We start from the raw sequence: 13,118 nt of genomic DNA, 5'->3' as shown, positions 1-13,118 counted from the left end.
ACACAAGTGGGCACAAGTTGCACAAATGTGCAATTTCCTAACACAACACAATGCCACATGTCTCAAGTTTTGAGGAAATGTGCAATTGGCATGCTGACTGCCGGAATGTCCACCAGAGCTGTTGACAGAGAATTGAATGTTAATTTCTCCCATAAGCCGCCTTAAAAGTCGTTTTAGAGAATTTGGCAGTATCAATCAATCAAATGTATTTATAGAGCTCTTTTTACATCAGCCAATGTCACAAAGTGCTGTACAGAAACCCAGCCTCTAAAACCCCAAACAACAAGTAATGCAGGTGTAGAAGCACTGTGGCTAGGAAAAACTCCCTAGAAAGGCAGGAACCTAGGAAGAAACCTAGAGAGGAACCAGGCTCTGAGGGGTGGCCAGTCCTCTTCGGGCTGTGCCGGGTGGAGATTATAACAGAACATGGCCAAGATGTTCAAACATTCATAGATGACCAGCAGGGTCAGATAATAATAATCACAGTGGTTGTAGAGGGTGCAACAGGTCAGCACCTCAGGAGTAAATGTCAGTTGGCTTTTCATAGCCGATCATTCAGAGTTAGAGACAGCAGGTGCGGTAGAGAGAGAGTCCAAAACAGCAGGTCCGGGACAAGGTTGCACGTCCAGTGAACAGGTCAGGGTTCCATAGCCGCAGGCAGAACAGTTGAAACTGGAGCAGCAGCATGACCAGGTGGACTGGGGACAGCAAGGAGTCATCAGGCCAGGTAGTCCTGAGGCATGGTCCTAGGGCTCAGGTCCTCCTCCAGGAGGGGTCGGGAGAGACTGTGGCCCTGTCCGGGGACAGAGCCAACCAGGCAGGATATAACCCCACCCACTTTGCCAATGCACAGACCCCACACCACTAGAGGGATATCTTCAACCACCAACCTACTACCCTGAGACAAGACCAAGTATAGCCCACGAAGATCTCCCCCACGGCACGAACCCGAGGGGGGCGCCAACCCGGACAGGAAGATCACGTCAGTGACTCAATCCACTCAAGTGACGCACCCCTCCTAGGGACGGCATGGAAGAGCACCAGTAAGCCAGTGACTCAGCCCCCGTAATAGGGTTAGAGGCAGAGAATCCCAGTGGAGAGAGGGGAACCGGCCAGGCAGAGACAGCAAGGGTGGTTTGTCGCTCCAGTGCCTTTCCGTTCACCTTCACACCCCTGGGCCAGACTACACTCAATCATAGGACCTACTGAAGAGATGAGTCTTCAATAAAGACTTAAAGGTCGAGACCGAGTCTGCGTCTCTCACATGCATAAGCAAACCATTCCATAAAAATGGAGCTCTATAAGAGAAAGCCCTGCCTCCAGCTGTTTGCTTAGAAATTCTAGGGACAGTTAGGACACTGCGTCTTGTGACAATAGAGTACATGTAGGTATGTACGGCAGGACCAAATCGGAAATATAGGTAGGAGCAAGCCCATGTAATGCTTTGTAGGTTAGCAGTAAAGCCAGTATGCCCAACCGGCCTCACAACCACAGACCACGTGTAACCCCGCCAGCCCAGGATCTCCACATCCAGCTTCTTCACCTGCGGGATCGTCTGAGACCAGCCAGCCGGACAGCTGATGAAACTGAGGACTATTTCTGTCTGTAATAAAGCCCTTTTGTGGGAAAAACTCAGTCTGACTGGCTGGGCCTGGCTTCCCAGTGGGTGGGCCTATGCCCTCCCAGGCACACCCATGGTGTGCCAATTCATGTGCCAATTCATGTGAAATCCATAGATTTTGGCCTAATGAATTTATGTAAATTGACTGATTTACTACACTCACAAAAAAAAAATATATTTTTGTTCAGTGTACATGCTGGAATAGATGTGTCAATTAATCAACTATTTTAATCCATATGTTGATTGATTTGTCTCAGATGATACAATTATTTGATTTTAGCTGCCCTAGTTTCTCTAGTTATGGTGCTTTTGTAACAGTATTTCTTCCGTCCCTCTCCTCGCCCCTTCCAGGGCTCGAACCAGGGACCCTCTGCACACATCGGCAGCTGCCTCCCACGAAGCATCGTTACCCATCATTCCACAAAAGCCTTGCAGAGCAAGGGGAACAACTACTTCAAGGTCTCAGAGCGAGTGACGTCACCAATTGAAACTCTATTAGCGCACACCCCGCTAACAAGCTAGCCATGTCACACCGGTGACAGTTACCCCCCTTTTGACCTCCTCCTTTTCCACAGCAACCAGTGATCCGGGTCACGACACCAATGTAACAGTATTGCTTTCGTCCCTCTCCTCGCCCCTTCCAGGGCTCCTCTGCACACATCAACAACTGCCTCCCACGAAGCATCGTTACCCATAGTTCCACAAAAGCCGCGGCCCTTGCAGAGCAAGGGGAACAACTACTTCAAGGTCTCAGAGCGAGTGACGTCACCAATTGAAACTCTATTAGCACGCACCCGCTAACTAGCTAGCCATTTCACACCGGTTACACTTTCAAGACAACTGGGAATTCAGGAGAAAAAAACCCAGTTCAAATCATGACGTCGTTGATTTTCAAGTCGGGAAGGCGGAGCTCTAGAAAGATGCCCGAGTTTGTGACTGGGATTCTTGAGCTGTATGACCATTCACAACGATTTTTCCCAGATTTTCGAGTTCCCAGTTGTTTTTGAACGCGGCAGGTGTACATACTGTAACCGCGAGTCATTTTCTGATTGCGTCACCAGAAAGCGTCACATTCTCAAAAACCGTTTGGTTTATTGTGTTTATTTAGGGTGGATGTGCCCCGGTTGCCATCGACCCTCAAAATGACCAAATTACAGTTTCTAAATGTATTTTTGACCGAACGGTTGATGTTAGCCGCCCAAGAGATATATAAGCAAGTGGAAGAGACAATATTAGAATACCAGGAAGAAATAATCCAGGGAAAGAGAGAGAATGATCAATTGAGACGCAAGTTTGGGATTCCATGGCCAGGTTAGTAATGTAGCTAGCTAACTACGTTATTTGAATAGCAAACTGTACTAACGAGGATAATGAGCACACATTATGTAGCTAGCTATGTATTTGTTCTGAAATATGCCGTTATGAATGTGCTTTGTTTTCGCTAACCAACTATGACTGTGTCATATGCCAGTGGCTAGCTTGGCGTGTTAGCTAATGTAGCTACTGTATCTTTGTTTTCTGCAGTGCAGTCAGAGAGACGGCTAGCTAACGTTAGCATTCATGCCTAGAAAATCGAGAAACACTTTTCACGCCACGTCGATACGGAAGTGACTTTTTCGTAGCAGGTTAGGAGACTGAGGTTAAGGTTAAGAAAAGGTTTAGGGAAAATGCTCTCCTAACCGGCTACGAAAAATGTTCCTTGAAAAGAACATAGTTGTCAGTACATTCTGTGTATTCTGTTCCTCAATAGCTAGCTACTCAAACTCAGAACTGTGTGGTAGCTCAAGTAAAGGTGCTTTGCTAACAACACTACATTTTCCCTTCTTGACTTTCAGACCGAGAGCCCTTTGCTCCTGTAGAATCTGAGGAGGAGGGAGGCATTGGGCAAAAGCAGGAACCAGAGCCAAGGCAGACTATGGAGAGACAGGAGGGAAGGACCAGAAAGGAGGAAAATCAGTTTAGAGGACCGGACTCTCAGTCTAGATTCACTCCTTCCAATGGAAACGATGACTATGATCAGAACCCACCTCAACACACCTCACTCAGTCAGTTCCAAACTCACACCGGGGAGAGTAGAGAGGGAGGCTCTCTGTCCAGCTCATCAACATCCAAACCAATCAAAACAGAGACTGAAGGACTGGGTGTTTGTCCATTTGATCCGTCAAGTGACCCCAATACATTCTCTTCGTCAGTGAACCTTGACCTTTCGGCAGCACAGAGTGAGAACAGTGTAAGTATGATGGGGGTGGAAGGTGGTGAAGGACTACTGTCAGGGTTTGAGGCGCTACAGATACCGCTACACATGGAACAGTCCCTTCAAAATCACCACAACACAGCATTGTGTTGCAAGGTGTGTGGGAAACCCTGTAGACATATGGGCCATTTAAACGCACACATGCAAATGCACATGAAAGAGAAGCCATTTCTCTGCGGCTTGTGTGGTAAGTCCTTTAGCTCGTCGGGAAGATTGAAAGGTCACCAGAGGATTCACACAGGGGAGAAGCCCTATCAGTGCCATATCTGTAGAAAACGGTTCAATCAGACCGCACACCTGACGGTACACCTGAGAGTCCACACAGGTGAGAAACCGTTCAGTTGTCCCGTCTGTGGGAAGAGCTTCAGTCAGTCCAACAAGGTGAAAAGACACCTTGTAACACATTCTAGGGACAGGCCGTTCCTACCGGGCCTATGAGGGAGATGCGGTAGATGTTTAAGTGGAAATGTACAAGATAGGGGTTATAACTCCATTTCAAATCCATTTCAGTGTAGGAAATGATTTGAAAATGTTTAGGCTAGCTATTTACGAGTTTAGACTAGCTATTTATAATAATGTGTCTAATCAAGCATTTTACCTCAATGGCATTGTCTATGTAAAGCAATTGTCAAAAGGTATTTTTACATTGTTACGCCTACAAGTACTGAAACAGAATTTTCTGTAATACATTTTGGAAGTCAATGGACATAAACATCCAAACTACTTATTGTATTTTTAAAGCATGAAACCAACATGTGATTTTGGTGAAAATAGTTATTGGGCAGTTGGATGTAAATGGGATGTTTTGGACATTGTTGTGTTGTGTATTTTGGTAAATAAATGTCAGAATTCTTGAAACAAACCATCAGATTTTTCGTTTTTATTTAGTGGAGGTTTGGATGATTGTCGTCCCTCAAAACATTAGATGTCAAGAAGATGTTAGAAGGTGAAAAGTTGGGTGAATGAGCGAAGCTGGTGATTCAACGGAAAGAAGCAACCCTCCAAAGCGGGACAGCTTCATAACTGCTGAAAATCAGCTAAGTCGGATGACTTAAAATATTAATTTAGTCGAGCTCAGTATGTAGAACTCTAGAACTTTGTAGAACAATAGAACATAGAATCTATCCTGGGAACAGGATGTTGTCAACAAACAACTACTCTGGTCTCATACCCCCTCAACTGCCTGAATTATGTGATGTTCTACCTGAAAATGAAAAACCATTGGTAACAACTATAATAAACATAAAAGAGTGCATGTTTATCTTTTCTTCCTATGTGGGTTCCAGGACTATGAAAACACAGATGACTTCTGGTGCTGTGCGGTGTGGAGGGAAGGCCAGGAGGAGGTGGAGGGTGTGGTTCCCAGTACCTGGGTGGTGGGCAGGAAGGTCCTGTGGCCTCCAGCCAATGGGAGGAAAGCTCTGAAAGAGAGACACAAGCCAGGAGCCAATTGGACGACGTATGACCTTGTTAAGGTCAAACTATTCTCAGGTACTGAAGCATCTTACCTACCACATACACGATGTTGAGTTTTTAGTGGTTATGTTTGATGTTTAAATACCTTATTAAAGAACTTCCCCTAAAGTTCTCAGAAAATCAAGTGCAGTAATACATGTGAAATGTAAATAAGCTCCTTGTAGTGTGTCACCTCAGTGACTTAAATAATAACTGTTTTATGATCCCATATCCCTCTTTAACTTTATTTGTGCCAAACTACCAATTCTCAGAATGCTCTCAGGGAAGCTGCAGCTACACTCTTAATGTGTTGAGAAATCTGTTGTGTAACGTAATGTTTTTAATTGTATAGAACTGCCTTAATTTTGCTGTAGCCTGAATCTGAGTTCTAGCTACCCTGTATGGTTTCAGAATCTCTGGAAGAGTGTGAAGGCTACAGTAGGTCCAGTGATGAGCTCACTGACAACGGAGACAGTGAGCCCAACACGCAGAAGAAGAAGAGGAGGAGGAGGAAGAGGAGGACGGGTGAGGGGCACGTTACCAGTCAGTGTGAGACAGCCTTAACATAGACATTGATAAATTAGGATTGCTTCTGTAGAACAGTGTGTTTGACGAACATTTGATTTCAATCAACTTTTACAAAAGGCACTGATCAGATACCTCAAGGAGGACCCAGTGGAGATGGAAGGATACACACAGGTGACAGAATCCTTAGAGAATGTTTTGGGCCACCGTGTTGTACTTTCACTAAACTAGCCATATGTATGGAACACAATTCTGTAGCTGTACTCATTGCCTGTTTATCCAAAGGTGTGTCAGGATCATCAAACTCTCCTCCTCTGAAGAGGAGAGTGATGACGAAATCTGGAACCCTGGAGGAGAGTTCTGGAGCTCTAGAAGCAGAACCTCAGCTGGATCCGTCTGAGCTCAGAGGGCAAGTTTCACTACATCTACCAGTGTTCCCATTGGTTTGTCACACAAGTGTTCTATGTCAGTTTGAGGCATTGTATGTGTTCTGATCAGCCTCTTTTGTTGTTATTACAGCCTTGACGACGCACTCAACAAGGAGAGCTACCTCATAGAGGGACCACACTCTTCTGACGCATGTAAGAGAAACAAAGGCTGTCTAATGGTCCTGTGTGAATGTTGCCCATAGGAGGATTATTTTATTATATGTTTTTTTAGGAGGTAGATCAGCTTTAATATTGCAGATAGATTGCAGACAATTACATTGATGGAAGCTACATCACATCCAATCCCCAATATATTTTTTTGCACATAAATACATATACGTAAAGTACCAGTCAAAACTTTGGACACCTACTCATTCAAGGGTTTTTCTTTATTTTTACTATTTCCTACATTGTAGAATAATTGTGAAGGCATCAAAACTATGAAATAACACATCATGTAGTAACCAAAAAAGTGTTAAACAAATCCAAATATATTTGAGATTCATCAAAGTAGCCACCCTTTGTGTTGATGACAGCTTTGCACACTCTTGGCATTCTCTCAACCAGCTTCATGAGGTAGTCACCTGGAATGCATTTCAATTAACAGGTGTGCCATGTTAAATGTACATTTGTGGAATTTCTTTCCTTTCTAATGCGTTTGAGACAATCCGTTGTGTTGTGACAAGGTAGGGGTGGTATACAGAAGATAGCCCTATTTGGTAATATACCAAGTCCATATTATGGCAAGAACGGCTCAAATAAGCAAAGAGGAACAACAGTCCATCATTACTTTAAGACATTCTTTAAGTGCAGTCGCAAAACCCATCAAGTGCTATGATGAAACTGGGTCTCATGAGGACCGCCACAGGAAAGGAAGACCCAGAGTTACCTCTGCTGAAGAGGGTAAATTCATTAGAGTTTCCACCCTCAGAAATTGCAGCCCAAATGAATGCTTCACAGAGTTCAAGAAACAGACACATCTCAACATCAACTGTTCAGAGGAGAATCAGGCCTTCATGGTTGAATTTCTGCAAAGAAACCACTACTGAAAGACACCAATAAGAAGAGACTCTCGTGGGCCAAGAAACACGAGCAATGGACATTAGACCGGTGGAAATATGTCCTTTGGTCTGATGAGTCCAAATTTGAGATTTTTGGTTCCAACCGCCGTGTCTTTGTAAGACGCAGAGTAGGTGAACAGATGATCTCCGCATGTGTGGTTCCCGCCGTGAAACATGGAGGAGGAGGTGTGATGGTGTGGGGCTGCTTTGCTGGTGAAACTGTCTGTGATTTATTTAGAATTCAAGGCACACTTACCTAGCATGTCTACCACAGCATTCTGCAGTGATACGTCATCCCATCTGGTTTGCGCTTAGTGGAACTATCATTTATTTTTCAACAGTACAATGACCCAAAACACACCCCCAGGCTGTGTAAGGGCTATTTGACCAAGGAGAGTGATTGAGTGCTGCATCAGATGAACTGGCCTCCACAATCACCTGACCTCAACCCAATTGAGATGGTTTGGGATGAGATGGACCGCAGAGTGAAGGAAAATGTAGCCAACAAGTGCTCAGTATGTGGGAACTCCTTCAAGAATGTCAGAAAAGCATTCCTCATTAAAGCTGGTGGAGAGAATGCCAAGAGTGTGCAAAGCTGTCATCAAGGCAAAGGGTGGCTACTTTGAAGAATCTAAAATATAATCTATATTTTGATTTGTTCAACACTTTTTTTGGTTACTACATGATACCATATGTGTGATGTCATAGTTTTGATGTCTTCACTATTATTCTACAATGTAGAAAATAGTAAAAATAAAGAAAAACCCTTGAGTGGGTGTGTCCAAACTTTTGACTCGTACTGTATATACACCTTTAAAAATATATTTTCCTTTATTACTTTCTAACTCTACCACCCCTCCCCTAACGCTTAGTCTTCTACTTCCAGCTTATACATACTATATACATTTTATGGGCACAGGTTTATTTTACAATAGTTATATGTTGTTTGTTTTTACTCCTGTCCTTCCTCTAACCTCAACCTCTCATCTATTTCTTTCACTAAAGTTCAGAATTTATATGCGTTTTACGGACACAGTATGTTTGACATTAGTTATCTTGTTATTATTTGTTATTAGTCCCAACCTTCAGCTCCATTCAACCCCTCCCATCTATCTCTTAACACCATCCATATTGGATTTTTTCCCCCCATATATTTTTCAACTGTGCTGTGATGTTTCACAAAAGTTTTGAACCTTTCTATTCTTATAATTTCTACAGATTGTAAATTAAAAATACTTTTTTTTGCTAAAAGTATTATTATATTATTGATCGATTGATTATGACTTTTCAGATCACCCAGTAGTGCTATCTGCATAGTTAGCGCCAGGTAAATGTTGCAATTCTTCAGCCATTGCTGGACCTGCGACCATCAACAAGCTACATATGGACAGTACTAAAACAAATGGTCTAATGATTCTGTCTCTTCGCAGCAAAATCTGCAGAGCTGGAAGGTTGTATCCCCAATATAAATAACATTCTATTGGTTGCAAGAATTTTGTATAATTGAAATATAAAAATTCTAAGTTTTGAATCCGGCGTCATTTTGTGTATCAGTTCATAAATTGATACGTCAAATCTCTTCCCAACTATTTTGCAATCTATATGGCACAGCTGTAAAATTGTTCGTCCTTAAATGAAACTGGTATACTTTTTTATTTATCTCGATTTTCTTTAACCAATTATTGTCTTTAATGCAGGGCCGGCAGACAAGTTCTCTACTTTTTCCCCCTTCCACTTTCCTCTTACATTTTTGTGGTAATTCTGCAATTAGTTGGTTGTAATTTTTGGTAGAGCAGACATTTCCATATATTTTTGTTAGCTGTGTGACATAACTCCACAATTCCTATTTACAAAGTGGGAGTCACACAAGAATTATTAAAACAACAATTCTTATGATAAGCAAAACACGTAGGATAATTAAAGTTATACATTAAATCCTTTTTTAATGAGAACATTCATCTTGCAAGAATCTATATAATACATTTCACAGTAACCCTTTCTTATAAGTTGGATATTTTTTAATTGACATTTTCTAGAAGATTTTCCAAAAACACGAGGCTGGTTAAAACTGCACATTTAAAATCTGAATATTCCAAAAGAAACCCTAGACATCTCAACATTGGCTTGAAAGGGCAAATGGAGGGTCATCAGCGTACAATGACACCTTTTGTTTTTTCTAACCCCACTGATATTATTGTTAATAGCTAACATTTCAATGGCCGTAATACATAGATAGGAGGGTTTTAATACTCTTAATAATATATATTAATACGTTACAAGTTTTACTCAATTGTATATAGTTGGAAGAGAATACATAAACCTACTGTATGTGAATTACTTTCTTGGTATTTCCACTCTTTCTTTTTTTAGGGGATGCTGTTTTTCCAACCTCTCAGTCCAGAGAGGGAACATTCCTAAGGTATGTGCTGCAGCTGAACAATGTAACCTTTGCACTACTAATGCCAAGGCAGATGGATAGGAAGTAAGAACACACTCTGATGTAAGTGCTGTGGAATTAGATGTCCTCCCTTTGAAAAATGTTTTGTGTGTTTTTAGTGGACAGGATATGATGGGAAACCTGCTGAATTCAACCCAAAGTTTTCCTCTTCCAAATGACCGTGAGTATTCTCTTTATTTAATCAATCTTGTCAGTCACACAGAAATGCATAATGGCCTGTTTCACGGACCCAGATTACACCTATTTCAGGATTTAAAAGCCATCTCCATTAGCATGCATTTCAATCCAGGTGTAGGTTTAATTTGAATCTGGGAACCAATAAAGATTCCATTGTAACACATTGTGACTTCCATCTCCAGAGTTCCAGGAGCAGGTCCTGGGTCTGCTGGTGGACATCAGACAGTCAGTGTGGGATCTAGGAGGAAGGGTGGGAGTTCTAGAACACTGGGGTGGTTCTAGGGGTTCTGGAACAGATTTCCATTTTGACGTGTGCAGAACCTACGAGGACATGGCCAACCTGGAGAAAGTTCTAGAGCCTCCTGAGGTAGCTGCCCAGATGGTACGTGGATCTGCAGCGCATTGAGTGATAAGCTAGCATTACAATGACAGTGTTGTTGGAACCCCAATGTACACAAAATAAGTAGTTGCCTTTATATGTTTCTCAGAAACAGTTCCTGAGCAGGATCGGTGGGAACACCTTGAGGGAAAATGTCACCAGGGTGATGGAGAGGTTGGTACTGGACACACACACACACACACACACTTTTGGAATGCTGAAATACTGACTCTGTTCTCTTTTTAGGCTGATGACCAATGAACTGATGAGTACCTTCAACATGAAAGGAAGGAAAGGAACCAAGAAGAGTTTTCTCACACACTCCCTTAGCAAAATCATTATTGGTAAGAGTTACCCGACTCAATAGTTAATTGCAATGTTTCGATCTGAAAGTCTTTGTCAGACCACGATGATGATGATGGTGGTGATCGATGATCATTTTACTGCAGAAGTATTACATATATTCCTTGTTGATGCCCCGTTTTAATGCGATTGAATGTCCACTGATCTTGTGTTCTCTCCTCTCTGAACCTTTCAGACAGCATCATGATCACCCACCCGTACGCCACAGAGTCTGCTGTGATGCACCTGATGGCCAACGTACTGAAGTATGCCCCAGACCGACGTGGAGGAGGAGGCAGACCCCCCAGACAGTCACCCCAGGTCCCCCATACCCAGAGACAGCAACACATCCAGCAACACATCAACATCAAACAGGAGCAAGACTATTAATGCCTGGACACCTTCCTTCAAGCCTGCTTACCAGTCTGTTTGTACTATTATTCTCCTTGCCACTCATTGTCATGCCAAGGAGTGGGATGATAGCACAGACTGGTACCCAGGCTACCTTCCTACTCTACCTGGGTCGTATTCACTAGTAGGCACCAAACCCGTGTTCATTTCGTCAACAAAAAGAGTGACTAAAATATTCGGCAAACACCTATTTTTCAGTGGCAATTGACAAGACTATAACTGAATAAATAGACCCAGAAAAGAAGAACTAAACTAAAATGATTTTTCATTCCAGTTGACTAAAACTGGACGAGAATAAATGATCTGACTAAAATCAGATAAGTGGACTGGACAATAGTTTTTGGAGAGATTGAGAGCTTTTCAGTGATAAGCACAATTAATATTAGCAGTGGGAAGGACTTGCCACACCTGGCACACACAGCCTACACATCACCTGGTGAGCTGGGGGGGAGCAAGCAATGAGTGTGGACAGACCAGCTCCACTCTGCCTTTGATTATACACATCGCTCAGGCGACTCTCTTGCTTCCTCGTAGCTAACCAGTCACCACCAGCCTTCTGGTTAGCTACCCTTTGCCTGGTTAAGAAACACAAGCTGCTTTATGAAATGAAAAACAATAGCAGCATTGAGTTTAATAGTAAAACAACAGTCTAGCTCCCTTGAGTTTAGAAAAGTAGGCTGTCTTTGATATTTGTAGTCTCGCTCAACCCTCCCACTTTCCCCACTGCATTTCATAGCCAGGTTCTGTAGTCAACGTAGCCAAGACTCCCTCTTTTCCTCAGAGAAAATGGCTTGAGAGATTACCATTCAAAAGATATGACTCATAATACTAGGACCAGGACTCGAGCACTGGGTCTTGGGAGTTCAGCCATAGGGACTCGTGACTCGGACTTGAGGACTTGGGACTCGATTGGGATTTGAGGTTTAATGACTTGACTACATCACTGGGCGAAATGGTCATTAACCCCCCTTCTACTTCCTGACATCAGTGTGGCGTCTGGGGAACGGTGAGAACAATGATGTGACGGAGTTGCAACCCATATTACTGTGTCAATACGTGATAGTGCCTCGCTCGCTCACTTTCTCTCCTCCCACCATCCCTCCCTGCGCTTCTGTGTCTGTTTGTTTTTTATGTAATGTGTAATATCTATGTAGGCTGAATTAGGAATTTACATGGCCAGTTAATTCTTAAATATGTTTATCATATTTCTGCTGTTGGGAAGACAATAGGATGTTTTGCAGAAAAATGTTTGTAGGACAAGGCTATGTATGTTTGTGCACATGGAAGTCTGTGATTTATGTTTACTATAGGTTAATGAGGCAATACAAATGTGATGTGACTAAAGGGCATTTAGTTGACAAAAAAAACTATACAAAATCATTATTCAAATAACAAAAGTGTGAGTGAGACTTAATTATATTTTAGTCAAACTGACTAAGATTAGACTAAATCTAAAAAATAGTGCCAAAATGAATACTGTACCAAACGGACTGAAACAGGTACTGCCTGGTCCCAGATCAGTTTGTGTTCTTGCCAAGTCGATTGCTATCATTGTCAAGCCGAACATGATAATTCCATAAGAACATTGCAAGAGAGCAGACAGACTGGCATGGCATCCAGGCTAACACCAACTTTACTGTAGGCCTGATGTACCCTCAGCCACCTTCCGCTTTTACGTTTCACATTTATTATACATGCACTGTATATATCATCATTAGTTGCCTTTTTGAATTTAACAATTTAATATTAAATATTGAATTTAGGATTACGTTATCTGTTTAAGTTATGATGAAAATGAATTTTTGGAATGAATGATGGGAAGTAGTATTTTATAATGTACAAAGCCTTGACTTCTGGTTCTAAATAAAATGCATGCCTTGAGTTAGTCACCGTGTGGTATGTGGTTGAAATATATTTGGTGAAAGGGAAAAATGTGTGCAGGCAGTATAATGGATAGTAAAGTAGACTATAACATGATTGTATATCAAAGAGATTACAACTGAAAGT

General features: G+C 42.3%; 1 protein-coding gene across 3 annotated transcripts; it reads left to right on the top strand.

Annotated features, from left to right (window-relative positions):
* Nucleotides 1–2,575: 2,575 nt before the first annotated feature.
* LOC120058351 lies at nt 2,576–12,990 on the top strand. Of its 3 annotated transcripts, XM_039006964.1 has the most exons (13): nt 2,576–2,932; nt 3,457–3,851; nt 5,162–5,366; nt 5,742–5,855; nt 5,976–6,029; nt 6,141–6,264; nt 6,375–6,436; nt 9,715–9,763; nt 9,901–9,962; nt 10,162–10,361; nt 10,468–10,532; nt 10,605–10,702; nt 10,897–12,990. In XM_039006964.1, the coding sequence occupies exons 1-13, from the start codon at nt 2,764–2,766 to the stop codon at nt 11,088–11,090; spliced, it is 1,791 nt and encodes a 596-aa protein (XP_038862892.1). In that variant the 5' UTR covers nt 2,576–2,763; the 3' UTR covers nt 11,091–12,990. The 3 variants fall into 3 exon arrangements, with proteins under 3 accessions (XP_038862892.1, XP_038862901.1, XP_038862883.1); XM_039006973.1 differs by lacking the exon at nt 5,976–6,029; XM_039006955.1 differs by having other exon boundaries at nt 5,976–6,264.
* The last annotated feature ends 128 nt before the right edge of the window (nt 12,991–13,118 follow it).

This window comes from Salvelinus namaycush, chromosome 2, assembly GCF_016432855.1.
Source record: "Salvelinus namaycush isolate Seneca chromosome 2, SaNama_1.0, whole genome shotgun sequence".
Classification (NCBI taxonomy): Eukaryota; Metazoa; Chordata; class Actinopteri; order Salmoniformes; family Salmonidae; genus Salvelinus; species Salvelinus namaycush.
Note: the sequence above shows the minus strand (reverse complement) of the source record. Positions and strands in the feature narration are given on the sequence as shown.

Bases quoted from the DNA above. Each gene is read 5' to 3' on its own strand.
- LOC120058351 (XM_039006955.1), top strand. From the start codon at position 2,764: ATGACCAAATTACAGTTTCTAAATGTATTTTTGACCGAACGGTTGATG. The intron at 5,856-5,975 runs GTGAGGGGCACG...CTTTTACAAAAG, and splicing joins GAGGAGGAAGAGGAGGACGG to GCACTGATCAGATACCTCAA. The intron at 10,703-10,896 runs GTAAGAGTTACC...TGAACCTTTCAG, and splicing joins CCTTAGCAAAATCATTATTG to ACAGCATCATGATCACCCAC.